This window comes from Setaria italica, chromosome I, assembly GCF_000263155.2.
Source record: "Setaria italica strain Yugu1 chromosome I, Setaria_italica_v2.0, whole genome shotgun sequence".
Taxonomy (NCBI): domain Eukaryota; kingdom Viridiplantae; phylum Streptophyta; class Magnoliopsida; order Poales; family Poaceae; genus Setaria; species Setaria italica.
Genome location: NC_028450.1, coordinates 21,955,304 through 21,982,230, shown reverse-complemented (window position 1 = coordinate 21,982,230; position 26,927 = coordinate 21,955,304). Strand labels below are relative to the sequence as shown.

The following is a 26,927-nucleotide window of genomic DNA, read 5'->3' as shown; positions in this document are numbered from 1 at the left end:
GCTACACCGTAACAGGGTAGTTATAAAGGTAGCTTTCGGGTTTGTCAAGAAGTATGCTATGAGACATGGTCAATCAAGATGGGATTTGTCCCTCTCTGATTGAGAGTGATATCTCTGGGCCCCTCGAGTGATCGGATCCGAAAATGCATGGCCATGCTACGTACGGTTAAGAGTTAACCTACAAAGGGATTCCAAATCACAGGATCGAGAAAGAGCGGTCGGCTTGAAGCTAGACCAAATATCGTGAGGCAAAGGGAATAGCATGTATATTATGTTGTGATGGTTCGTCTGATATGATCTTCGTATGCGTATAGGAGTTGGCACGTCTTGCTAGAGGCCGCTACCGACTATTGGGCCGAGTAGGAGTACTCGGGCCATGTCTATACGTATCCGAACCCATAGGGTCGCACACTTAAGGGGCTGGAAGCCCAATTCGGATTTGATCCGAGTTGGATTAGGTTTAGGAGTGCTAATGGGCCTCGGATCCAGAGGCCCATCAGGAACCTCTATAAATAGAGGGGTGGGGGCGCCCTAGGGTTTACACCTTTTTGGCTGAACACTCTTGCCGCGCCTCCCACGCCCTCGCCTGTTGCAACTCGCGGATCTAGCAATCCGGCTTGCGACGCTTCCTCCCTGCACGTGTGGATACCTTGGAGGTGTTGCACCTGCAGCACTTGGACGAGCCATCGACGAGCCGCCGACGAGCCACGACGAGCCGACGACGAGCCGCGGCACCGGAGGCGATCTTGCTGTGCACGTGGATGAGCTGCTGAGGAGCTGCTGGACGTGATCGACTACGTACGACTACGTTGATCGACTACGTACGACTACGTGATCGTCTTCACTGCATCGACGCATATCTACATCTTCCGCACCAGTAGTGCGTCGAGTGGTAATCCCGTGATCCTTATACGGCAGTTCTTCCTGGTTATACGCGGTAGAAATTTTGATTTGCGCTAGCGTAGCCTACCTCGTATCCCAACACGCCAAGCACAAGTACGAAATATTTCCGATCAGAGAGCCAACTAACCTACCGGGCTTGGTGGTTCCCATATAGCAGTAAGCAACCATGTAATATCACTTGATCAAAGGTTAAAACAACAATCGGTCCTTAATCAAATTAACCGAGTAGACGGAACTACGGAACTCAAGACTCCTTTCTTGATTCCATCCAAGCTTCTGTCCACTATCTTCCAAAACAGGTCATTTCTTTGATATACACATGTATGACAATGTTACCTTAGGTTGCTGAGTACCATAGGTACTCAGGAATGGTAAAGGTAGCGCGACTATGCTTTGCTAAGCATGGGATACTTCCTAATTATTGAACAAGTGGCAAAGATGTCCTTAATAACAAGGTTGGATTGTGCATAAAAGTAAGGTTTCAATCAACTCCTAGACTTAATGCATTCATAAAGAAATAACCAATAGTTGGACACATGAAATAATAACTCCAAAATAGATAGGCATAGATGCACCGGGGCTTGCCTTGATCTGTAAAAATGTTAGTGTTGCCTGATAGTCCGGCTTCACAAGGGATCAACTCAATAGTTTCCTCAAACTCCGGAGGTTCTTCAGAGATTTCCAGAAATTCCGCTTCTAGAGCTTCAGTATCAAGAGGAGCAGTGGTGGTGGCGGCGGACAGGAGATGTGGCGGCTCGGGGCTTGCCGGTGGGGAACTGGTAAACGGAGTGGTGTGGGGCATGGAGGAGGAGCTAACGGGGCTTCGGGTGGAAGGAATTGCGGAGGAAAGCGACGGAGCTGCAGGTTCGGCCGGCAGTGGTGGTGCTCGCTCGAGCTTGTGTTTGCACGGCAAAAGAACGGCGGCCGGTGGAACGATAAGCGCGGGAGCGGTATATATTCAAGTGTTCACCGCGTGCATGGAGGCCACCTTGGCGACTCACGGGCGTGCGTGGTGCGGAGGGGGTTGTCGCGTTGGCCGGCGGGCAGAGGTGCCAGCGGTGGCACGGCTCTGTCCTCTGTTCCGTCCATTTCCTCTTTCTTCTTCTTCCTTGCCCCCGAAATTCAGATCTCAAAATCGGTCAATTTCAAATCCAAAGATCCAAATATTCCTTAAGCAAACTTGTAGAGTAGTCCAAATACTTCATTTTATAGATTGACCTCTATCCGAAATGAGCAATCTAATACCGAGATTTTGAAGCTCAAAGTTCCATGCAGCTTGACCCTTGCCCATCCTTGTTCTAAAACTAACAAAGATTCCATTTTGCACATGAACTCATATATCTTTTACACTAGATTTTTCTGAAATTCACTCCAAACATGGCTAATCAATGCTGTTTTTCAGACTTAGGATGATTTCAGCGAGAAGCCTGAAATCTGCTCATTTGCTGATTTTGGGTTTCATTTTTAAATTCAAACCTTCCACTTTCTCTGGACAACAACATTTCATTTACCTTCTTCATAGTCCATATTTCACTAATGTCCAAAAACATCTGCTCACTTACAAGAGAAATTCTCTAGGAATTGGCTCCAAAGTTGTGTACTCAATATTAATTTCAGAGTTACACGTTTTCGGATGACGAATAGTGACTTTGCTGACTCCATCTTCGATGGTATTTCTGAGAGCTTTATGACTTGATTTAGACTTCAAGATTCATTCCTTTGAGTTCTGAATACTCTCATGACTCTATTTCATATTTTTGCTAAATTTATCCAAATTTGAAACTCCAAACTGCAAATTTGGTCAAATTCGGCTCAAATTCAATTTTTTCTCAAATTACTTTCCTTTAATCCAACTTCACCATTAGCTTCTTAATTTCATACTTAAGTTGTCATTAACACTGGGTGTTACAGCCTCTCCCCCTTAAAAGAATCTCATCCCGAGATTTCCAAGTGCTAAAGCCTCGGCTGGAGAGTGGAAAGGAAACTGCGTCGTACCAACATCTTTCATAATTCTTCATAAAAAGAGTTGGGGTGGTTGTTGGTCGCCGATTGTTTACTTCATTTCAAACATTCCTAAACAACTCGGGATACTTAGATTCCAAAATCTCTGCTTGTTCCCACGTGGCCTCGTCTTGGGTGTCATTTTCCCATTGCACCTTATAAAATTTGATACTCTTAGTATGAGTATCTCTAGTCTTCTGATCCAGAATTTTCATGGGCCTTTCTTCATAAGTTAGATCTGGTTCTAGTTCTACTTCCAGATCTTCCAATATTTCTTCTTCTGGGACCCTCAAGCATTTCTTGAGTTGTGATACATGAAATACATCATGTATGGAGGCAAGTTGGTCCGGTAATGAAAGTTTATATGCAACTGGACCTTTTCGTTCCAGAATTTCATAAGGACCAATATATCTCGGAGCTAATTTCCCTTTAACTCCAAATCGGTGTACTCCTTTCATCGGAGATACCTTGAGATATACAAAGTCTCCAACACAAAACTCCAAAGATGTTCTTCTTTTATCCGAATAACTTTTTTGTCGGGACTGAGCTATTTCAAGATTCTTACGAATTTTCTGAACTTTTTCTTCAGCTTTAATGACTAGATATGGGCCCAAATGTGCTCTTTCTCCTGGTTCTGACCAATTTAAAGGTGTTCTACACCTATGGCCATATAAGGCTTCATAAGGTGCCATTTGTATACTAGCTTGGTAGCTATTGTTGTAGGAGAATTCTGCCAGAGGTAAACATTCATCCCATTTCTTTGAGAAGGTAAGAGCACAGGCTCGAAGCATATCTTATAAGATTTGATTTACCCTTTCTATCTGACCATTAGTCTGTGGATGGTAAGCGGAGCTCCTAATAAGGGTAGTCCCTATTGTCTCATGCAATTGTTCCCAAAATCTAGAGACAAATTGGGAACCTCGATCAGAGACAATTGTCTTGGGTACTCCATGTAAACATACTACCCGAGACATATAGAGTTCCACATAAGGTGGCATACAATAAATGGTCTTGACAGGAATGAAATGAGCCGACTTAGTGAGTCGATCCACGATAACCCATATGGAATCATACCCCTTTGAGGTAGTAGGTAATCCTACTATAAAATCCATAGAAATGTCTTCCCACTTCCATTTAAGAGTGGTTAAAGGTTGCAATAAGCCAGCTGATTTCTGATGTGTGACTTTCACCCTTTGGCATGTATCACATTCAGATACATACTTGGCTATTTCCCTCTTCATTCATGTCCACCAAAATCGTTGTTTTAGGTCTTGATACATCTTAGTACTTCCAGGATGGATAGAGAATCTTGACAAATGAGCTTCATCTAGGATCTTCTTTCTTAGGCCCATCTTCTTGGGTACTACTATTCGATTTTTGAAATAGAGCACCCCTTTTTCATCCTGGGTAAAACAAGTAACATCACCTTGACTTACTCGCTCCCGAAGTATTCTCATTCCTTTGTCCTTCTTCTGGGCTTGTTCTATCTCCTCCTTTAAGGTATCGTACAAGATAAGATTATGCAGGGTACCATGCATTATCATTCCTAAATTCAGATCTTCTAGCTCTTCATACAATGTCTTAACATTTGGTTGAATCGTCAAGCAATGACATCGAGCTTTTCTACTCAGGGCATCAGCTACTGTATTAGCTTTACCCGGATGATAGTGAATCTCCAGCTTATAGTCTTTGATCAGCTCCAGCCATCTCCTCTGCCTCATATTCAGATCTGATTAGGTAAATATGTACTTCAAACTCTTATGATCAGTAAAAATATGACAATCACTACCCAAAAGATAATGTCTCCATATTTTCAATGCATGAACCACGACAGCCAGTTCTAAATCATGTGTAGGATAATGCTCTTCATGACGCTTCAATTGTCGTGAAGCATAAGCAATGACTTTTCCTTCTTGCATAAGAACACATCCTAGTCCAGGTCCCGAGGCATCACAATAAACATCAAAGGGTTTCTCTAAATTGGGTTGGGCTAACACTGGTGCTGTGGTTAATAGCTTTTCAGCAATTGGAAGGATTCTTCACATTCAGAAGTCCACTCAAATTTCACTTCTTTCTTTAGGAACTTGGTAATTGGCTTAGAGATCTTGGAGAAGTTCGGAATAAATCTTCGGTAATATCCAGCCATTCCAAGAAAACTTCTTACTTCATGAACAGTTGTTGGTGATTTCCAATCCAATATGTCCTTGACCTTTCCAGGATCCACTTCAGTTCCTTTCTCGGACAAAACATGCCCAAGGAACGGAACCTTCTTTAGCCAGAACTCACACTTACTAAACTTGGCATATAGTCGGTGCTCCCGGAGTCTATCCAAGACAACACGCAGATGCCACGCATGTTCTTCTTCACTTTTTGAAAATACTAGGATATCATCAATAAAGACTACCACAAATTTATCCAGTTCCGGCATGAATACTGAGTTCATGAGATACATGAAGTGGGCTGGGGCATTTGTTAAACCGAAGGACATGACCAAGTATTCATATAGCCCATACCTGGTCGAGAATGCTGTTTTAGGAATGTCCTCAGGTTTGATCTTGATCTGATGATATCCAGACCGAAGGTCAATCTTGGAAAAGACCTTGGCTCCAGCCAATTGGTCAAATAACAAGTCAATCCGTGGCAACAGATACTTGTTCTTAACAGTTACAACATTCAAAGGATGGTAGTCCACACACAATCTTAGAGTATTATCTTTCTTCTTGACAAAAAGTGCAGGGCAGCCCGAGGGTGAAGTACTAGGCCGAATAAAACCCTTATCCAACAATTCTTGCAATTGAGCTTTCAATTCTGCTAGTTCTTTAGGTGGCATCCGGTATGGCCTCCTAGAGATAGGAGCAGTGCTAGGTTCTAATTCAATGGTGAATTCTACCGCTCTATCAGGCGGCAAACCTGGAAGATCCTCAGGAAACACATCTGCATACTCATTAACTACGGGGATGGAGTCTAGAGTCATAGCTCTGGTCTTATTAACCATTCGGTCCAAACATGGACGTGTGGGCAATTGGAGTTTGAAAGGATGTCCTCATGAATCTTTTAAGCTAATGGTTCGACTGAACACATCAATCTGAACCTTATGCTGTTTCATCCAATTAACTCCCAAAATAATATCTATCCCCTGACCTTCCAAAATTAAAGGAGTTGCACCCACTTTCCATCCCTCTAAATTTAAGACCACATCACGAGCAACTTGATTGGTATTTTGGGTGGCTCCAGTGGCTTGTATAGTATAATTAGTGTTGACTGTGTATACTTCTATTTGGTGCCGCTTCACAAAGTTCTTACTCATAAAAGTATGCGAAGCGCTAGAATCAAATAAAACCATGGCAGGGTGATCGTTGATAGAGAACATACCTGCTAGGATAGGCTTACCCTCTGGAAATTCCTCAACATTCATGTAATGAACCCTTCTAGTCTGGGTGTTTACAAACTTCTTCCGGGCAAATTTCTGACCCACACCTTGGCCCGGAATCTGAGTCTTTACATTCGTGTTTCCTCCGGCCTTGGGAAAATGGCAATCACGGGTGAAGTGCCCTGGCCTTCCACAATTAAAGCAAACCTATTGATTTCCCATAGGAGTGGGGTTACGAAACCTGGAAGCTGGTGCACTCATTGGGTGAGGTGTATTCATAGGGCTCCTGGCAATCCAAGGTTGGGGTGGCCTCTGCTGGAATGAAGGCCAGTATGTTGGTCGAGGAGGACCTCGATAGATAACCTTCATCCTCTGTGAAGCACCTTCTGATGCCCTAGATGGAATATTCTTCCTCTTTAGGGATTCTTCCTTCTTTAAAGTCTCATCCAGGATTCTCATTTTCTCTTCTGCGGTAATGGCTACACTTACCACAACACTATAATCGGCGAAGGTGCAGGTGGATAACTTCTCCTGCATCCTCGCATTAAGTCCTCGAAGATAGCAGTCCCTCTTCTTAGATTCCGTGTTCACATGCTCTGGGGCATATTGGGCCAAATGGTCAAACTCATGAGTGTACTCCAGTACGCTTTGACCTCCCTGTTGAAGCCTTAGAAATTGCTCTAGCTTCATCCGTAGGACTCCCTCAGGTATGAATTGGGTACGGAAAGCATTCTTGAAATCTTCCCATATGATCTCCCTTCCCACGGGTTGCCTTGCCAAATAACTGGTCCACCAAGTTTCGGCAGGACCTTGAAGTTGGAGTCCGGCAAACTCCACCTTTTGTGCTTCCGTGCAATGTGGAATTACACGAAACTTTTGCTCCAATATCTGGAGCCATTCATTTGCTTGTAGTGGGTGTTCATCTTTTTTGAAAGATAGGGGGACGAGTCTCGAAGAACTGGGTGTAAGTCACACCCCGCTCTGGATTCCTCCGACCGCCTACATTTCCTGTGTTCAGAGCAATCATTTGAAGCAGCCGGGCTTGCTCAGCCCCAGAGTTCACTAGGCTGGCAATAGCACCGGCCAGCGTTGGAGCTCATGGTGGAATTTCGTCATTAACCCCCATCCCGGAAGCATTGGGCCCCTTAGGATCCGACATTCTACCAAGAAATTGTACAGAAATCCATTAAACTTTTGCTCCCATCCACTTATATGTCATATCTTCAAAGTTCTATGTGCATATGTTAGAACAACATTTGAAACTAAATTCCTCGAACTTCATCATAAACCACCAAAATTTCAGGTATATTTGAATTGATGTCCTTCCATGGTATTATAGTGAAGCTGGTTGCATCAAAGGATTCTAGATCTATTCATCTTCCTTGGTACTTCCTTCTTCGGTCCTCTGTTTGCACCGGTCTTAACAACATCGTACTTCTAGCGCACGGAAAGGGTTTAGGTCTAACGACACTCACCAAACCCAAAAGTTTTTAAAACATGCTATGCAATTATGATGCAGCGATTCCTACGTGCTTTCAGACTCATATACACACTCGTAGGAAAATTGGTGGCATCGTAATATCTCCCTAATAATATGCTACCGAATACTAGCGACACGCAACAAACAGTTAGCATCTTCAAAACAATCAACCAATTAATACCACTGCCACATAAGACTCATGTTTTCTTTATTTAAAATAGAATCTCAATTTTTAAATAGTAACATCTGTTGATTATCCCAACCTATGGCTCTGATACCAGCTGTGGCGGAACCGCCCAACTTAAACTGGCTTAAGTGCGTCTAATTGCTGTCACAACAGCAATTATCCAAAACGCACTTAAAACAGTGTAAGTCCGGTTGTCCGTCAAGGGTTCTGTTCCCAGAACTCCTTGAAAACCTCCACAGTGTGTTCCATAGCCATACATTAGGATCATTTCCGAGATGGGATAGCATCAACAAACATTACATTTTTACATACATAACAGAGGTACGATTTATTACAAACCATAGGTTGAAGAAACTTAACAGTGTAAGTTAAACCATTGCTAAGAGTTTTAAAATATAAAACAGTCCGGGGTAAGTAATTAAACATCTAAGTTTATTCTAGGGTATCATGAGACTCATAAGATACCCTAGTTCTTTGGTGCTTCCTCCTCGGTGGGTCCCTGCTGGGTTTCTAAAAACAACAACAAATGATCCCCTGAGTACGAAGTACTCAGCAAGTCTGACCCGTCTAACCAATATAAATTTTTGTGACATACTGTATGATAGCTTTATGGTATGCTGGCTAACTCACATTTTGCAGAAAGAACTTACTATAAGTGAAACCTTAGTTTTATCTTTTATTTCAGATTGAGTTTGTTACCTGATCAGTCTAGATGATGAAAAATATTTTAGCAACCAGACGGAACTAAGTCATTCAACATATTAATTCAAATGCAACGGTTCCCTTCTCTTTGTTATGCTACGATGCTTAAGTGATGATCAAGTGCATTCATATCCGAGAATTGCGGCGATCCGGACCGATTTACATCCTGCAGGAGATACCCGACCACCAGCTACACACAACTGATCGGGTGGCACATTACGACCTTTCGATTAGATGTACCCAACGATCGGAAATATGACTACTCAAACCCAGGGCCGCACCCCCACATGGAATCCCACATCTAGCGATCTCCACTGTGAGTTTCAGGCTACGCCCTGCCCTTCCACTGCACGCCAAGCACAGGTACGAAATATTTCCGATCAGAGAGCCAACTAACCTACCGGGCTTTCTTGTTCCCATATAGCAGTAAGCAACCAGGTAATATCACTTGATCAAAGGTTAAAACAATGATCGGTCCTTAATCAAATTAACCAAGTAGACGGAACTACGGAACTCAAGACTCCTTTCTTGATTCCATCCAAGCTTCCGTCCACTATCTTCCAAAACATGTCATTTCTTTGATATACACATGTATGACAATGTTACCTTAGGTTGCTGAGTACCATAGGGACTTAGAAATGGTAAAGGTAGAGCGACTATGCTTTGCTAAGCATGGGATACTTACTAATTATTGAACAAGTGGCAAAGATGTCCTGAATAACAAGGTTGGATTGTGCATAAAAGTAAGGTTTCAATCAACTTCTAGACTTAATGTAGTTATAAAGAAATAACCAATAGTTGGACACATGAAATAATAACTCCAAAATAGATAGGCATAAATGCACCGGGGCTTGCCTTGATCTGTAAAAATGTTAGAGTTGCCCGATGGTCTGGCTTCACAAGGGATCAACTCAATAGTTTCCTCAAGCTTCAGAGGTTCTTCAGAGATTTCCAAAAAATCCACTTCTGGAGCTTCAGTATCAAGAGGAGCAGTGGTGGTGGCGGCGGACAGGAGATGTGGCGACTCGGGGCTTGCCGGTGGGGAACTGGTAAACGGAGTGGTGTGGGGTGTGGAGGAGGAGCTAACGGGGCTTCGGGTGGAAGGAATTGCGGAGGAGAGCAGCGAAGCTGCAGGTTCGGCCGGCGGTGGTGGTGCTCACTGGAGCTTGTGTTTGCACGACAAAAGAACGGTGGCCAGTGAAACGATAAGCGTGGGAGCGGTATATATTCAAGTGTTCACCGCATGCATGGAGGCCACCTCGGTGACTGACGGGCGTGCGTGGTACGGAGGGGGTTGTCGCGTTGGCCAGCGGGCAGAGGTGCCGGCGGTGGCATGGCTCTATCCTCTTTTCCGCCCGTTTTTTCTTTCTTCTTCTTCCTTGCCCCCGAAATTCAGATCTCAAAATCGGTCAATTTCAAATCCAAAGATCCAGATATTCCTTAAGCAAACTTGTAGAGTAGTCCAAATACTTCATTTTATAGATTGACCTCTAACCGAAATGAGTAATCTAAGACAGAGATTTTGAAGCTCAAAGTTCCTGCTAGAACCTCCTATTAACTGAACTTCAAGGATTCAGTTTCGTCAGGTACGGTGCAGGGCCATTTACACCTCTTTGAGCATGATTTAAATTAGGCAAACTTGTTCCATGCAGCTTGACTCTTACCCATCCTTGTTCTACAACTAACAAAGATTCCATTTTGCACACGAACTCATATATCTTTCACACTAGATTTTTCTGAAATTCACTCCAAACATGGCTAATCAATGCTGTTTTTCAGACTTAGGATGATTTCAGCGAGAAGCCTGAAATCTGCTCATTTGCTGATTTTGGGTTTCATTTTAAATTCAAACCTTCCACTTTCTTTGGACAACAACATTTCATTTACCTTCTTCATAGTCCATATTTCACTAATGTCCAAAAACATCTGCTCACTTACAAGAGAAATTCTCTAGGAATTTCTCCAAAGTTATGTAGTCAATATTAATTTCAGAGTTACATGTTTTTGGATGACGAATAGTGACTTTCCTGACTCCATCTTCGATGGTATTTCTGAGAGCTTTATGACTTGATTTAGGCTTCAAGATTCATTCCTTTGAGTTCTGAATACTCTCAAGACTCTATTTCATATTTTTGCTAAATTTATCCAAATTTGAAACTCCAAACTGCAAATTTGGTCGAATTCGGCTCAAATTTGATTTTTTCTTAAATTACCTTCCTTTAATCCAACTTTGCCATTAGCTTCTTAATGTCATACTTAAGTTGTCATTAACACTGGGTGTTACATATGATGGCGGGAGCCGCCGGAGATGATGGAGGAGGGTGGCGCGGGGGCAAGGAGGAGGGGAGAGGTGGCGCTGGGGCAACTGGAGGAACAAGATGACCTCCTTGTGGGCTGTTTTGGTGGGCCGAAGGTGGTGGTGGGCCGCATGCTCGCTGAAGGCATCGGCGACGCCCAGCCGCGCCACCAAGTTCCTCCCTCACGACGCAACTGACTGCCTCTCTCCTCATGTCGCGCTTCGATCTCAATCCTCTGCAAATCTCGCGCAGACATGCTACCGCGGATCCTTTCGACCTCGCCCCTCATCAAGCTTGCCAGGTTCCTGTCGACAGAAATGCCTAGGGAGCCGGCGGCTTCTCAGGCATTGATGACCAGCCATACCGGGTTAATCATTGTCGGTGTTTAGACCTGGCAATCCACCAAGGGGGTACCTGAGGTAGTGTTTTATGCGTGAGGCTCATCGAGATCAGGAACTCAAAGGTGAACTCGAACACACGATTTAGACAGGTTCGGGTCACTTATGTCGCGTAATACCCTACGTCCTGTGTGATGGTTGTATTGTATTGATTGAACTTGTTTGGAGGGGGTCCCTGCCTTGCCTTATATTGCCAGGGGCAGGGCTACAGGTTGTTTAGTCGGATATGACTAGAGAGTCCTACTCTAATTGCTACGAGTAGTTTCCTAATCCCCGACTAGTTCCTGTCCTCCATGTAGACCACGCTGTCCTACACCATAGTCTCCATATCTGACACGTCTCGGTGTACAGCCCCGTATTGTAGGACTGTCAAAACCTTCTAGTGGGCCCATAGATGTATGGACAACAAGCCCCCGAATACTTTTTAGTCAAATGTAATAGTCCCGAGTGGTTTTGTAGGATTCTCCGACTAGTTTGTGGTACTCTTTGAGTACTCCATCGGATCTCAGTCTTCAAACGCACTCGAGTACTGCCATACGACTAGAATGTGCTAAAGCTTCATTGAACTTGGTCTTGAATCTTTAATCTTGAAATTTATATGGGAGTGTGACATATGGAGTAGCCCCCGAGCCTTAGTTTGAATTGAAGAATCAGACTGATGGTCAATCTTGTAATATCACATCTCTTTTACCTTAAAACCCAAAGAAAAAACTTTTTAGCCGATGGGGACGTGACACACAGCCCCCAAGCCATTACATAACTAGTTTGGGTATAAGGGTCAAGCATTGGTCAACGTGACCGTTTGCTAACAGTAACCTTATCTCTTCCAAAAAAAATTGGAAACTGTCAAGCGATAACTGTGGGTGTTTAAAAAATAGAATATTCCTCACTAATGTCGCCTTAGTTTTAATTGTGCCACAGTTATAGATAATGGAGGAATTCATCCCTTCCATTTCACCTGAGCTATTCTGCCTATTCATCTTCCACATTGTAGCCCTATCGCGACCATCGCTGATCTTGAGCTTGAGTGCCACCCTCCCCCACCGCTTAGCCCCCGAGCGCATGCGTAAGAAGACCCTCATGGCAACACAAATGGGGAAGATGACAATCTCCAGCAAAGCAGCCGAGAACAAGAAGAGGAAGGTGATGAAAAAGAAGGAGATCCAGTTGCCGGCACCAAAGTATGGGAAGACTGACGAGATGGTGCCGCCAAATCAAACCCGCGCCTAGAAGAAATCCATAATGAAGGATGCTGACATCCAGGCATTGGTGGATGCCGATCTTCTCTAGGAGCAGGACTTCATCACCTGGAGGGAGGCCTACAGCAACCCGTGGCCCATGGGGAGCTATACCCATGCGACAATGATCTTCGCACTCTTCATCGAGCGAGGTTTGACTCTCCCCACATCTGACTTCTTCCGTGGGTTGTTGAGGTACTATAATTTGGAGTTAGTCCACCTCAACCCCAACTCAATCCTGCACGTAGCCATTTTCGTGCATTTGTGCGAAGCTTTCCTTGGAATCCAACCGCACTTCCAACTCTTTAGGAAGTTCTTTAGAGTCAAGCCCCAGCCCAAAATGGACCACACTGAAGTAGTCGGGGGAGCAGGAATCCTACTGCGGGAGCAAGTCAAAGGCCTGTACTTGGATTATGAATTGATAGGCTCCCCCTCAGGCTGGAAGTAGTGGTGGTTCTACATTGGAAATCATGAGCCCGGACTACCCAAGGTGACCGGCTACCGACCAGTTTGGAACAATCGCTGGTTGGACGAGCCGAGCCATGCGGATAGCTTTCAGCTGCCTGAGCTGCTGGAGAAGATCACTGCGCTTAAGAAGGAGGGACTGACCGGCATCGGTGTGGCCTTTAGCTTCATGAGGAGGCGAGTCCAACCCCTGCAGCTGCGCTGCACATGGGGGTACGACTACTCGGGTCCCAACCACCCATCTCGGATGACGTCGGAAGACTTGTCCATGGATGATGTGATGGCACGGCTGAGGTGCTTCTTCAAGCACGCCAAGGTGATCCCGACGATTGTGCGGGAACACTACACCACCAACCCACTAAACAGTGTAAGTACCCATGGCCTGCAACCCCCGAGTACTAATTTTTGCATTTGTTAATTTGCTGACTTGTCTTCTGTTGCAGGAAGAACTTCACTTGTATTGCTCCGTCCCTCCTCCACCTGGATCAGATGGCTTTGATGTCGCTCCACGTGTATAGACCATTACAGCTGTATAGAAGGCGATAGAGGAGGAGGAGAAAGAGGAATCAGAAGGGTGGTCCTCCTTTAGCAGCTCTGATTCAGAGGCTACTGAAAAGTTTATTGTCAAACCCCATCTGTCATACAAGGCAGAGTCTTCCTCCGGAGCTTCAAAGCGTGAAGCTGAAGATGTCCTGGAGACTGAATTGGCGCCACCCCCAAAGAGAAAGCGTATTGTCACTATCAAATGGGTAGTGAAGAAGCCGCCGACTTCCGATGAAGTCCCCCCCTCCAGTAATCACATTTGAAGAAGGACAAGATCCTGAGGATCGAGTACTTGTAAGTTGTTTTCCTTTTTGCCATGCTTGACTTGATTTTGATATTGGTGAATTGCAGGTAGTCGAGGAGGAGACAAAGGTGGAACAGACGACTACGAAAGTTGTGTAGCAGGTGCTGCCGGTGATCAAGGAGCATATCAATCTTGATGATGATGAAGAACCTCCTATTGCCAGTGCCAACCTTGTCAGCACATAGGCTACTCAAGGAGTGAAGACGGCAACCAAGGCTGGCGAGGATCCAGCTGTGATCCAATAAGCCGCGCTAAAGAAGCCGTCAGCCACTATCAAGTCCCTGCGCTTGGGGGCAAAGCCCTCTTTGAAGATAAGGCGATCCACAAAGTAAGTGTTCGAGTACTGATTGTGAACCGTTGTTGTCTTGCATTGTGTTGTGACACTTGTCTTTGTTCAGGAGATCCGCTAGCGTGGACATTGGGGTCCATGCCCGAAATCTGGAGCTGATGGCAGTAGTCGCTTAGCCCAAGAACTCGTCCTGGAGCCTGCAATTCCACCACCAGAGGAGCAGCCTGCGCCTGAAGTCGCTCCAGGTGCTGTATCCCTTGTCACTGCACTCATGCACAATGTGATTGCATCACTTAATGTTTCTGTAGTGTCAGCCCCGGAGCTGCAGGTGGCCGAGCCCATTGCGGCGACAACTTCCACAGTGGTGGCGACTTTGGTAGTCCCTGATGTGATAGCCCGAGTAATTAAGAACCTAAATTAAATAATTAACAGGGTGATTAAGAAGCAAATCAAAGTTAACTCCAAATTGCTAAGAGTTCAGATCCCAAAACACCTCAAATTTTGCTGAGTTTTAGAAACTCCTTTCTGTTGATAATCACTAGTGAGGCCAATAAAAACAAATCTTATATGAGAACTTAAATTTTAACCAATATGAAAGTGGTAGATCTTTTCAAATTGAACACCTTTCCCTTCAAAGAACTTCTTCTGATTTTGAGCGGAGGGAGTTCAAAACTGAGTTGAAGTTCGGTAAAAAAACAGCTTTCACTAACGTTCCGCCAAAATTCTCACAATCCTAATTCCAAATCCATCAAGTTCCTTATATGCTTTCCTTTATAAAATTTATAGCCCACACCTTGAACTCCAACTTTTATTTTTGGAAATGCAAGCACAAAGTCCAAACTTGGTGAGAAAATACGCGTTAGACACGACACCTTTGCACGACATGCATCACAAGCATCTTTGTGCATTATTGAGCATCATGAACATCCTTTTGTGCATCATTGAGCATCATGAGCATCACTTGTGCATAAATAAGCATTTTTACCATGCATTGCTTAAGTTCTCAGTAATTGTTATTTATTGTTGAAAAACCAAATTTGCGAAGCAACCCTAATTTCTTTTAAACAACCTTGCCTCCTATTATTTTATTCAAATAGTAGATACACTTTAATGATTTTAAAATATTTTTACCAAATTTTCAGAGATGTTTGCTTGTGCCAAAAATTGAATTAAAGTTCAATTTTAGCTGTTTTGTTTTGTTGATTGTGTGCAAACCATGGCAGCTCTTGAGTTGATTATTATGACAATGGATTTTTTGTGATTTCTTCTTTCCAACGAGTATTTTTGGGAAATTTTTGGACACGTGTAGCTATGTAAAATAAGGGTACAAAATTTAATAGTGAAAAATGTCATGGGCTTACTAGTCAGACTCTTCTTCCTCCTTCCTCTAGCGCCTGAACGCTAGATGGCCGGCACACAGCCCCAAGTTCTTCGGATTGGCCCCTTCCTAGCACCAGGAGGGCTCCTCCTCTGCCCATAGGCTGCCCAAGCATCCTCCCATGTGCCCTCCCTTCCTCCCCACGCCTCTCCTTGCACCCGATTGGGCAGCACCCTGTCCTCCATGCCATTGCCGCCGCCAGTCCGTTGACCACGGGCAGCTCCCTCTCCTACAATGGCCGCCCCTAGTTCTTTGTCACCCTTATCACCTCGCCATCCTTATCCTCACCCTCCCCCGTCCATAAATCAGGCCCCCTCCAAGCCATAGCCTCCCCAAAATCGAGCTTTCCTCCATTGTTGCCCTTCCGAGCTTCTCTCAGTTCGTCATCGATTCCTCCCATCTCCCTCCATCCCCCTTCGATTCCTCTCGCCCAGAGTGGCTCCACTTCCTTGGCTACACCCTCAGCCTCTCCTCTCCATCAATCGTCCACCAAATCGACGGGAATCGAAGTTCCCCCAAAGTTCCAGGAACTTTTCCACCACCGGCTCTACCTCTCCATGGAGCCCCTCCTTCCGGCCTCCCTCGTCGCTAACCAACACCTCAAATAGGCCCTAGGTGAGCTCCTAATCATGATGCTCCCGTTTATTGTTCACGATATCTAAGTTTCCATGCTCGTTCTAGGGCATTTCGACGGCGCTCGCCGCCGCCACGCGGAGCCCCCATGCGCTGCCCCCTTCCTCCCTACCTGTGCCACGCCAAGGAGTTCCCCTGGCCTGGGCATGGCACTGCTGTCCTTCCCCTAGCACCGCCACGCTGTTTCCCCCTCTCCCCGATGGGTTGTGCGCCCCCATGCGTGACATACCTGTGTTCTGTGCGATCTGTCCCAGGGTTGAAGAAGGAGGGTCTGCTTGCGAGTGGAAAAGAAGAATAGGGGGTTATGGGGAAAATTGCAAGTTTCATGTGTGAGGTGGGAGTTAGAGTGTGAAACGCAGGGGGTAGAATGAAAGGAAAAGGGTAGATCTATGATACGAAAAATCTTTCTAAGGGGTAGCTTGCAAATAGTTTCGGACTGGTTATAAAATGGCTAGTTTTAAAATATTAACAACTTTGAAAATGCATAGAAACTAGTAGAAAAATGGTAAAAATGTGATTCTTGTTTTGTTGGATTGCTTGTGAAGTCTAGTTTATTTTAGAGTTGAGTATGTGCATGTTGCTATTTTATGTTTTGTGGTATGATTTGTTTGGTGTGAGAGACATTAAATGCTTGATAAATCATATAGTGCACTAAAAATTGTAAAACCACTTTTGTTAGCTTTCTTGTAACATGCATGTTTCAGATATATAACTTGTGTTAGTAGAATCCTTGTTGTTCCTACTGTTTTAGATTTAAATGCTTGCTTGCTATGTTAATATTGCTGATTGCATGATAAATAGTGAAAAATTGATAAAATGATGAAACCACTTCTATTAGCACATGTGTTCCGTCTAGAAGCTAGGAAAAATGATGTTGCTACTGATATGGTTGATTTACAAACCTTTTTAGATTTAATATGCTTAATGGTAGTTTATCTTGTTTAATCTATAAATCCACATTAAAAATTGATTTTAATATGAATCCGACTCTTCTAACCTTGTAGTGTCATCTCCTGTTAGTTGCATTTATTGCATAGGTGTCTCTTAATAAATGTTTTAATCATCCCCTTCGTGCTTGCTTTTGACTTATGGTGCAAAGTAGCTCCTCTCATTGTGCTTGTGTGAGTTGTATTGCCTTTAGCTAGATTGTGTTGTTAACAATTGATTGGGTTGGAGCCGCTCGTAGTTAAAGTCCATGTGCTTCAAGGTTTTGGTGAAGATGATGTTGAGCCCGCTCCCGCTGTCAATCATCACTTTGGGGAGGAGAGCACGGTTTATGGTCAGGCAGACCACCAGCGGGTAGGACCTAGGATCTAAAATGTATACCTAATGATCTTCCCTGGAGAAGGTTATGGGCATCTCTGACAAGCGCAAATACTAGACTAGTTGTATAGAGACGAAGTGGTCCTCACGATGGTGCAGCTTGTGCTTGCGATTGCTGCAGAACGCCTTGGGGCTGCCCACGATGATGTTGACTTGACGGTCTAGTCACTGGAACTCCCCATTCTGGTCAGCGTTGGCTCGGTGGGCGTCTGGGTTTGGCTGATCACGGTGCTCCTCTCTGTGTCGGTCATCGTGGTCATCACGTCGGTAGTTGTCATGGTCATCGTGATGGTGGTCGTCGCGATCGTCACGGCGGTGGTCGCGGTCGTCATGGTAGCGGTCATTACGACGACGGTCGCCACGGTCATCACGGTGGTGGTAGTCGTGATGATTGTCGTCCCTGCGGTAGTCGTTGCGGTGAGGTCGCATGTACTCCACCGGGGTGCCGAGCTATTTCTTGAGGACCGTGTAGTCCCAAAGATTGTGGTTTGCATCCTTATGGAAGGAGCATGGAGAATTCAGGGTGTCATCAAACTCTTCCCGGAGGAAGGTGGTCGGCCTGGCGGGATTAGCTTCAATAGTGACAACCTTGGGGGCCCTTTTTTGAAATCGGGACGACTACGGTCTTGCTTGGTGCTCCTCATAGGTTGACGGGTTGTGGTCGTCATTCTGGCGGTGCTTGCTGCCTGGAACTATACTTGCACCGCCTCCTCCGTGTTGCACTGAACGTTGTCAAACTGCATCATCTGCCCGACTGTCTTGGGGGCAGCCTCATACAGCTTGCAGAATATGTTGCGGTTCATCAAGCTGGAGCGGAAGTACCAGATGATGTTGTGATCCTCGACGCCGGCTAGCCTGTTGCAGTTCTCGAAGAAGCGGTTGACGAACTCTTTGATAGTTTTGTTTTTCCAATGGCGGACTTGCCCAAGATTCTCTGTGTTCCCGGGTCGGTTGTAGGTATCCTAGTAGTTTTGGGTAAGAGCCCAAGCAAGCTGACCCCAGGAGTCAATGCTACCCGGCGGGAGGTTCTCTAGCCATAGAAGAGGGGTGGGACTCATCACCATCGGGAAGTAGGCGGCCATCTAGTCGTAGGTGCCGTTGGCGGCTTTCACCGCGGTGCTCTATGTTTTGAGCCATATGGTGGGGTCAGAGCGGCCATCGTACTTTTTGTTGATAGCTGGCTTGAATGAGGCCGGCGGCTGAACGGCCCTTAGGCGGGGAGTTAAGGCGGCGAAACTGTTGATTACCATGTCGTCGTCGTCGTCGAGATTGTACACGACGGGTGGTGCCCTAGGGCGTCCATCGTTGTTGTGCCTGGGTGAGACGTAGGCATCCTCAGGGGTGCCGTACAAGTGGTCGTAGTCAGCACGGCGACACATCTCATCTTCTTAGCATCGGTGGTTGTCCCATTCCACGTCGCGGTTGAGCCTACCAGGAGCGCTGTAGTTGCGGTCGTACTCAATGAGGCGGTGGAGCTCGGCTTGTTCTCTCTCTTGGTGGCGGTTGTTGAGGTCGGCGCGGAGGTAGCGGTAGTCGCGTAAGTCTTCACCGAGGTCACATTGCCAACTTTGTTTGCTGTGGTTCTCACCATCGCCTCTCCTGCCACCGCGGTGGTTGTCGCGGTTGTTGAGTTGGTTGGCGTTGTTGGCTTGTGGCTTGGCGGGTTGCTCGATCTGTTCTTCACGGATGGGCTCCAGCCGACCTCCCGCACGGTTATCATGGTCGCCTCGATGGTGGCCAAATCTGCTATGCTCAAATCGGCTTCAGGAGTGCTGGGTAGTTGTGGACCGGGAGTATGTTGATCAGGTATGCACCTGCTCTTTGATCTAGGCGTTGGCAACACAAATATGTGCCCGGATCTGCCATAGTGGCTCCGAGTCTAGAAGGTTTTCCAGGTCGGTGAAGGCAGCCCCCATTAGCCTGGAGTGTGGTGAAGATGTTGTGGCTGGCCTCCTCGAGGTCAGCTTGTAGATTGCAGGTGCGTGTAGGGTGCCTGCGTTTACCCCGGGCACCATCCTGGTTGGCGTTGTCACCGTCGTTGGCATGCGGTGGGTCGGCGTTGGTGGCAGGTGGTTGTCGGCGCTGGTCGCCTGCTGCCTCAGCTCCCACGTTAATAGCAGGTTGCTGGCGTTGCTGTGCATTGTCTTGCTCCCGTTGGCACCGCACTGCATGGTCCTGGTTCTTGGCGTTATGACCTGCTTCCTGAGAAGAGGTTTCACCATCCCTGGGTGGATCGTCAGTGGAGATCACGAAGGCTTCGCGATGGCGTGGTGGAGCTGCTCTCATTGTTGCTTCCATAGGGGTTCGAAGTTAGGACAATGTGGGGGACCTGGAACTCACCACAGTCCAGAAACTGGGCGAGTACAAGTGGGTCATCATATTGGATCTGAAGAGACTGCACGAGTTTCGTGGAAAACGTGGCAGCCGAGTTCCTTAGACCAAAGGGGACGTGGGAAGGACCCTGCGCTGACCTTGTTGAGCATAGCGCCACCTTGAAGAGATCAATGCACTTAGCAGTTGTGTTGCTGATGCAATATAGCCCCACGATCAGGTTGGAGGGCGTGGGTGGGCGGGTTGTAGCAAGGATGTTGGGAATCCTCTCGGAGAGGGAGAGATCACCGACCTGCTGGGCAAGTGGCGTGATGATTTTCGGGTGAAGACCTCGCTCTGTCAAAGCAGATCCGATGGATGCTGAGCTGGCGACGGATGCTGAGTTGGCAGAGAAGGTGGTGGAGTTGGAGTCCACCGGCATGCTCCTAAAGTGGGGCTGGATCGGATTGGCGAGGAAGTCCTTCATGCTCTCGGGAAAGATGACGCCGGGGCATGATGCCATCAAGCTCGCTGGGGAGGATCTCACAATCACCCCTACCTGGTGCACCAACTTTCAGATTTAGTAGCCTAATAGTCTATCAGGGGGTTACCCAAGTGGTTGATTTGTAGGCAGGAAGGATTGTGAAACCAAGAACTCGAAGGTGATCACGAGAACACAAGGGTTTAGACAGGTTCGGGCCTCCAGAGAGTAATACCCTACATCCTGTATTCTGGTAGATTGTATTGCTAGTATTGTTCATGAAGAATTGAGATGCCCTAGGGAGGCACCCTTGGCCGCCTTATATAGGCTGACGACCTAGGATTACAAGTCGGTTTGAATCTAATTTAGTTAGTTGTTACATGGAAAGCAATCTGAGTCGGATTACAATTCGTATCCTGCAATATCCGGGATGATTTGAACTACTTGGCCTCCTTGACTTATGCTCCAAGTATCTTCAAGTCCTTGGCCCGCACGTTCTGGTTGGGCGGGCCCACTTGTCAGGACCGACCAATATCCTAGTCGGTGGGGACCCATGAGGTACCCATATCCCTCAATTGGCAACACCAAAGGGGGAAGTGGCTCAAGTAGCTACCCAATGTCCTCTGGGGGCTCCGCACCCAGCCGTCCAAGACTACAGGGTACTCATCCTACTTCCTGGTCTACAGATCATAATCCATCCTCCCTGTCGATATCATGTGGAAATCTCCAGTAGTCGAGCAATATGAGGACGGTGCGGCAGAAGAAACAAGGCGTCAGACTTGGACAACCTCGAAGAAGCTCGCTATGCAGCACTCATCCAGTCAGCAAGATATCTTGAAGGAATTCGCTACTATCATGATCGCAACATCAAAGAACGTTTGTTCAACACAGGCGACATGGTCCTTAAGCATATTCAAGACACCAAGGGGCTGCACAAGCTGAATTCTCCTTAGGAGGGTTCTTTCATCATCTCCAAGGTCATTGGATCTGGGTCGTATAGGTTCCTGAGGGATATGGGTACCCCATGGGTCCCTACCAACCAGGATACTGGTCGGACCTGACAAGTGGGCCTACCTGACCAAGGCATGCGGGCCAAGGATACAAGGATACTTCGAGTACACATCAAGGCAACCATACATGCAAAATCTACTCAGATATCGTGGAACGCGTATTGTAGTTCGACTCAGATTACCTTCCATGTAACTACCGAGTAGATTAGATTCAAACCGACTTGTAACTCTAGGTCATCAACCTATATAAGGCGGCCTAGGGCACCCCTGAGGGTATCCGAACTATTCCACACAGCAACGCAAAGCACTACAATCCAGTATATAGGACGTATGGTATTACTCTCTGGAGGCCCGAACCTGTCTAAAATCCGCCATGTCCTTTGTGTTCTCGCGATCACCTTCGAGTTCTTGGTTTCGCAATCACCCTCACCTACAAATCAACCACTTGGGTAACCCCTTGGTGGACTGCGGGGCTTATAAATCCGATAACTCCAAACTCTCACTGGTGAAGAAGTGGACAACTCTTGGAACATCGAACACCTGTGTCGATTCTACCCATAGTTTACATATTCATGTAAATTGGCCATCGACCTTAGTTTTATAATTACAATTCAATAAAGCAGAGTTATTTTTTGTCATATAACAAGTCTGCACACATATCTTTTGGGTTATTCAACTTGTTAGACAAATAGAAACTTGCAAAAGCAAGCCTGCACTCACAAAAATGAGCTAGTCAGCTACTTGGACGAGTCTGTCTGTCGATGGTCTTTGCAAAAAGAAGTCATTAGTAACTTGGGCATTTTCTATACTACCCAAGATCTTATCTAGACAAGCCTATCTAGTCACAGCTTGTAATAACAAGTTTGTAGTTCCAGGTCTTCGGGGCACAACACCCAAACAACCCAGAGAGGTTGCAAAGGTAGGCTCCAGTTAATGAAGTCCCGAAGAGTCTACTTGCCTAAAGAGTTTGACTACCCAGATACCCGAGTACTCGCGCTCTGCCGAAAGGGGTTGCATCCTACACGTACTCTACATCGTGTATCTGAAGAGGCTCACAAGAGTAGCCCTGTGTGCAGACACTCACGACTACCACATGAGTAACTATCAGGGTAGTTCGGGAGATGCACTAAGAACAAAAATTCAAACGAGTCAACAAGCAATAAAATTTGTGACAAGACTTCAAATAATTTACATTTCACTTTATTCATACACATGTTTATATTACAATGACATACTGTCTTTACATATAATTACTCAAGGTTTATCTAACTGGCTACCTCCTTAGCAATGGGAGCCGTCTCTTGCAGGTACTGTTGGAATTGCTCGTAAGAGCAATCTTCTACAATCCTGTCTGCAACAGGAGCCAAGTCGGCTTGCAGGTAGAAGGACTTTACCATGGCCAACAACTACTTTGGGATGGACTCTGCCATCTTCTGGATATAGCCAGTGATCTTCCCGGGTACATCCTTGAGTATCTCCGCCAAGGAGCGGGTCTCCACCATATCGGCGATGGGCTGAGCAGCTTCTGTTAGCTCCTTCAGAGCAAGCTTGGTCACCACCAACTCAGCCTCATGCTATCATAGGATCGTCATGGTATTCACCAGGTCGACTTCTCCATCGGTGTGCAACTTTCGCTCTGTCTCCAGCTCCAGAGTCTCGTACAGAGTGGACAACTTATCGTGTTGATCTGTCACTTTGTAATACGAGTTGTGCCAATCCATGATGTGGCCCTGGAGATCTTCTTTCTCTTTAGTGAGTGCTACAAGAACAAAGCAAAGTGCAAGTTAGATTCATCAAGCAAAAATTGGTACTCGAAGACCATCAGGAGGTGACAACTTACCTTCCAATCGATTATTCAACGACTTGTTGCACCTCCGTAGGCGGTCCTTCCCCTCCGTAGCTTTCTGGACAAGATTCCGGTACTCAGTAGCTTGGCGATCATATTTCATGAGTACCTTGGAGGAGTACTGCCGCTCCTTGGCCAACTCCTGTTCAAGCGCTTGAGCCCGTATGATAGTGTCCCCATAGCCTTGGATCATCTCTGATTTCAGGCGGGAGCACTTGATCAGTTTCTGCAGAAACAAATGCAAGTACTCATATAAATAACGAGCACCAATTTCAAATCAAGACAAATGCAAAAATGAAACTTACCGCTATGTACTCGCCTACATGGTGGTGCATCTCTATCACCGTGGCCTCCATCTCCACAGTGGCTAGAGGGTCAGCTAACAGCTGGATCTTGTCCAGGTCCACCCGTTTAGCAATCCATGGTTCCTCGTGCTCTTCGGTGATTGGTGCACCAAGAGGAACTAGTGCTCTACTAGTCGAGGGAGCAGCTTTCGAAGATGAGAAGGGGGCCACACCGCGGCTAGAAGATAGTCCCGCCTCGAATGGCGGTACGACGGCCAGCACTTGCGGAGCCCCGGTAGCTTCAACTTCATCTTCTGACTCAGGGGCTACAAGTGTAGCCTTGACTCTAGCAATAGTCGTTACCTCCACCTCTGGCTTCGAATCTACCAACATTGCCACCATTGCGGAAGTAGTCGCCACAGTCGGCTCAGCCACCAGCATCTCGGGGGCTGGCACTATAGCGACATTAAGTGATGCAATGACATCGTGCATGAGTGCAGTGACAAGAGATACAACACCTGGAGAAACTTCAGACATAGGCTGTTCCTCTGGCGACGGAATTGAAGACGCCGGGATAGGGTCTTGCGCTTAGTGGCTACTGCCATCAGCTGCGGACTTCAGGCTCGGGCCTCCAATATCCATGCTAGCGGATTTCCTGACAAAGACAAGTATCAAAACACATTGCATGACAAAATCAAGTCACAATCAGTACCCGGGTACTTACTTTGTGGACCGCCTTATCTTTAGGGAGGGCTCTGCTCCCAGGCGTAGGGACTTGACTATGGGCAACGGTTTCTTGACGTGGCTTGTTGGATTGCAGTTTTCTCCTTGCCAGCCTTGCCAGCCATCTCCACCCTTTGAGTAGCCTGCGTCGTGATGGAGTTGGCCCTAGCAACAGCAGGATCCTCATCATCCTCCAGTTCGATAAACTCCTTGATAGCCGGCAACACCTGCTGCATGACTTTTGTAGTCATCTTTTCCGCCTCTATCTCCTGCTCGACTACCTACAATTTTGCCAATGTTAGAATCAAGTTAGGCGTGGTGGAAAGTAAAACAACTTATGGGTACTCGATCCTCAGGATCTTATCCTTCTTCAAATGTGATTACCGAGGGAGGGATTTCATCGGCGGTAGGCGGCTTCTTCACTATTTGCTTCACAGTGACAGTGCACTTTCTCTTTGGTGGCGGTGCCAATCTGGCCTCCAGATCATCTTCGGCTTCACGCTTCAAAGTCCCGGAGGAAGATCCCACCTTGTCTAACAAACGGGGCCTAACAACAAATTTTTCAGCAGCTTCTGAGAAGGAGGACCAACCCTCCGACTCCTCTTCCTCCTCCTCCTCGATCACCTTCTGTACAGCCGCAAGGTCTGTACACACGGAGCGGCATCAGTGTCATCCGATCTAGGTGGAGGAGGGGTGGAGCAATACAAGTGAAGTTCGCTTGCAATAGAAGACAAGTCAGTAAATTGACAAGTGCAAAAATTAGTACTCGGGGGATGCAGGCCACGGATACTTACACTATTCGGTGGGTTGGAGGTGCAGTGTTCTCACACGATCATCAGGATCACCCTGGCATGCTTGAAGAAGCGCCTCAATCGCGCCAAACCTCATCCATGGACAATTCTTCAGATGTCATCCAGGATGGGTCATTAGGACCCAAGTAGTCATACCCCCATGTGCAGCGCAGCTGCAGGGGTTGGATTCGCCTCCTTTGAAGCTGAAGGCTACTCCGATGCTAGTCAACCCTTCCTTCTTGAGTACCGCAATCTTCTTTAGAAGTTCAGGTAGTTGAAAGTGTTGGAGGTATGCCCTAGAGGCAATCATAGAGATGATGATATTCCATTTGTATCCATGATTTGTATATTGTGTTCATTGAATATCCATTGAAGGCTACTTGAATTGATTTGCAATTATGTGAATTGTATGTGAAACTCTTTACTTGTATGGTTATTCTAAAGTTGTCCCTAGTCGGAGTTCATGTGAGGACACACATGAATATTAGACTAGCACATGTATTAGTTGATGACTATGTTTCACAAGTCATGGACATGGAGATGTTGAACTAATAATGTGGACACATGTGGAGACATGTGCTAGGACTGACCCAACACGAGAAGTAGTTCTCTCTTTAAACAACATACACGCTTTGTCCTTAGACCTGAGATTGTCGCATGTATTCTAGATGTGGATCGACCTACTTAGGGGCTATCAAACGCTACGCCGTAACAGGGTAGTTATAAAGGTAGCTTTCGGGTTTGTCAAGAAGCATGCTATGAGACATGGTCAATCAAGATGGGATTTGCCCCTCTCTGATTGAGAGTGATATCTCTGGGCCCCTCGAGTGATCGGATCCGAAAATGCATGGCCATGCTACGTACGGTTAAGAGTTAACCTACAAAGGGATTCCGAATCACAGGATCGAGAAAGAGCGGTCGGCTTGAAGCTAGACCAAATATCGTGAGGCAAAGGGAATAGCATGTATATTATGTTGTGATGGTTCGTCTGATATGATCTTCGTGTGCGTATAGGAGTTGGCACGTCTTGCTAGAGGCCGCTACCGACTATTGGGCCGAGTAGGAGTACTCGAGCCATGTCTATGCGTATCCGAACCCATAGGGTCACACACTTAAGGGGCTGGAAGCCCAATTCGGATCTGATCCGAGTTGGATTAGGTTTAGAAGTACTAATGGGCCTCGGACCCAGAGGCTCGTCAGGAACCTCTATAAATAGAGGGGTGGGGGCGCCCTAGGGTTGACACCTTTTTGGCGAAACAAACCTGCCGCGCCTCCCACGCCCTTGCCTGTTGCAACTCGCGGATCTAGCAGTCCGGCTTGCGACGCTTCCTCCCTGTACGTGTGGATACCTTGGAGGTGTTGCGCCTGCAGCACTTGGACGAGCCGCCGACGAGCCGCCGACGAGCCACGACGAGCCGACGACGAGCCGCGGCACCGGAGGCGATCTTGCTGCACGTGGACGAGCTGCTGGACGTGATCAACTACGTACGACTACGTTGATCGACTACGTACGACTACGTGATCGTCTTCACTGCATCGACGCATATCTACATCTTCCGCACCAGTAGTGCGTCGAGTGGTAATCCCATGATCCTTATACGGCAGTTCTTCCTGGTTATACGCGGTAGAATTTTTGAATTGCGCTAGTGTAGCCTACCTCGTATCCCAACAGTGGTATCAGAGCCGTAGCTGCTTAGTTTTGGATTCGGGTTGTGTGCATATGGAGATATGCGAGTTTTCAGTTTGATCTATGTCCTGGTTTCGTGCCCTTGCTGCAATGGTTGTGTAACGACATACTCCTACCGGTCGGTTTCCGCCATCGGAGTTAAGTGATACACGTAAATCCAGTTGCAGTGAGCGAAGATCAATATGATTGGTCGAATCGAAATCCAGGGTCATACGCCAGGCGCATTAGATGTGCAATAGTAGATGAGATCTACTGCCGGGGTCGGGATTTTTGCCGTATGCGTA

General features: G+C 46.5%; 1 protein-coding gene across 1 annotated transcript; it reads right to left on the bottom strand.

Moving 5' to 3' along the window:
• Positions 1–17,676: 17,676 nt before the first annotated feature.
• LOC105914146 (probable cell wall mannoprotein PIR32) lies at positions 17,677–18,890 on the bottom strand. The gene is made up of 3 exons (XM_012845026.1): positions 18,759–18,890; positions 18,210–18,473; positions 17,677–17,961 (listed from the first exon to the last, which is right to left on the bottom strand). The coding sequence occupies exons 1-3, from the start codon at positions 18,888–18,890 to the stop codon at positions 17,677–17,679; spliced, it is 681 nt and encodes a 226-aa protein (XP_012700480.1).
• Positions 18,891–26,927: the final 8,037 nt, after the last annotated feature.

Bases quoted from the DNA above. Each gene is read 5' to 3' on its own strand.
- LOC105914146 (XM_012845026.1), bottom strand. From the start codon at position 18,890: ATGTGTCGCCGTGCTGACTACGACCACTTGTACGGCACCCCTGAGGAT. The intron at 18,474-18,758 runs GTAATCAACAGT...CAAAACTACTAG, and splicing joins TCGACGACGACGACGACATG to GATACCTACAACCGACCCGG. The intron at 17,962-18,209 runs GTATAGTTCCAG...CTCAAGAAATAG, and splicing joins ACACGGAGGAGGCGGTGCAA to CTCGGCACCCCGGTGGAGTA.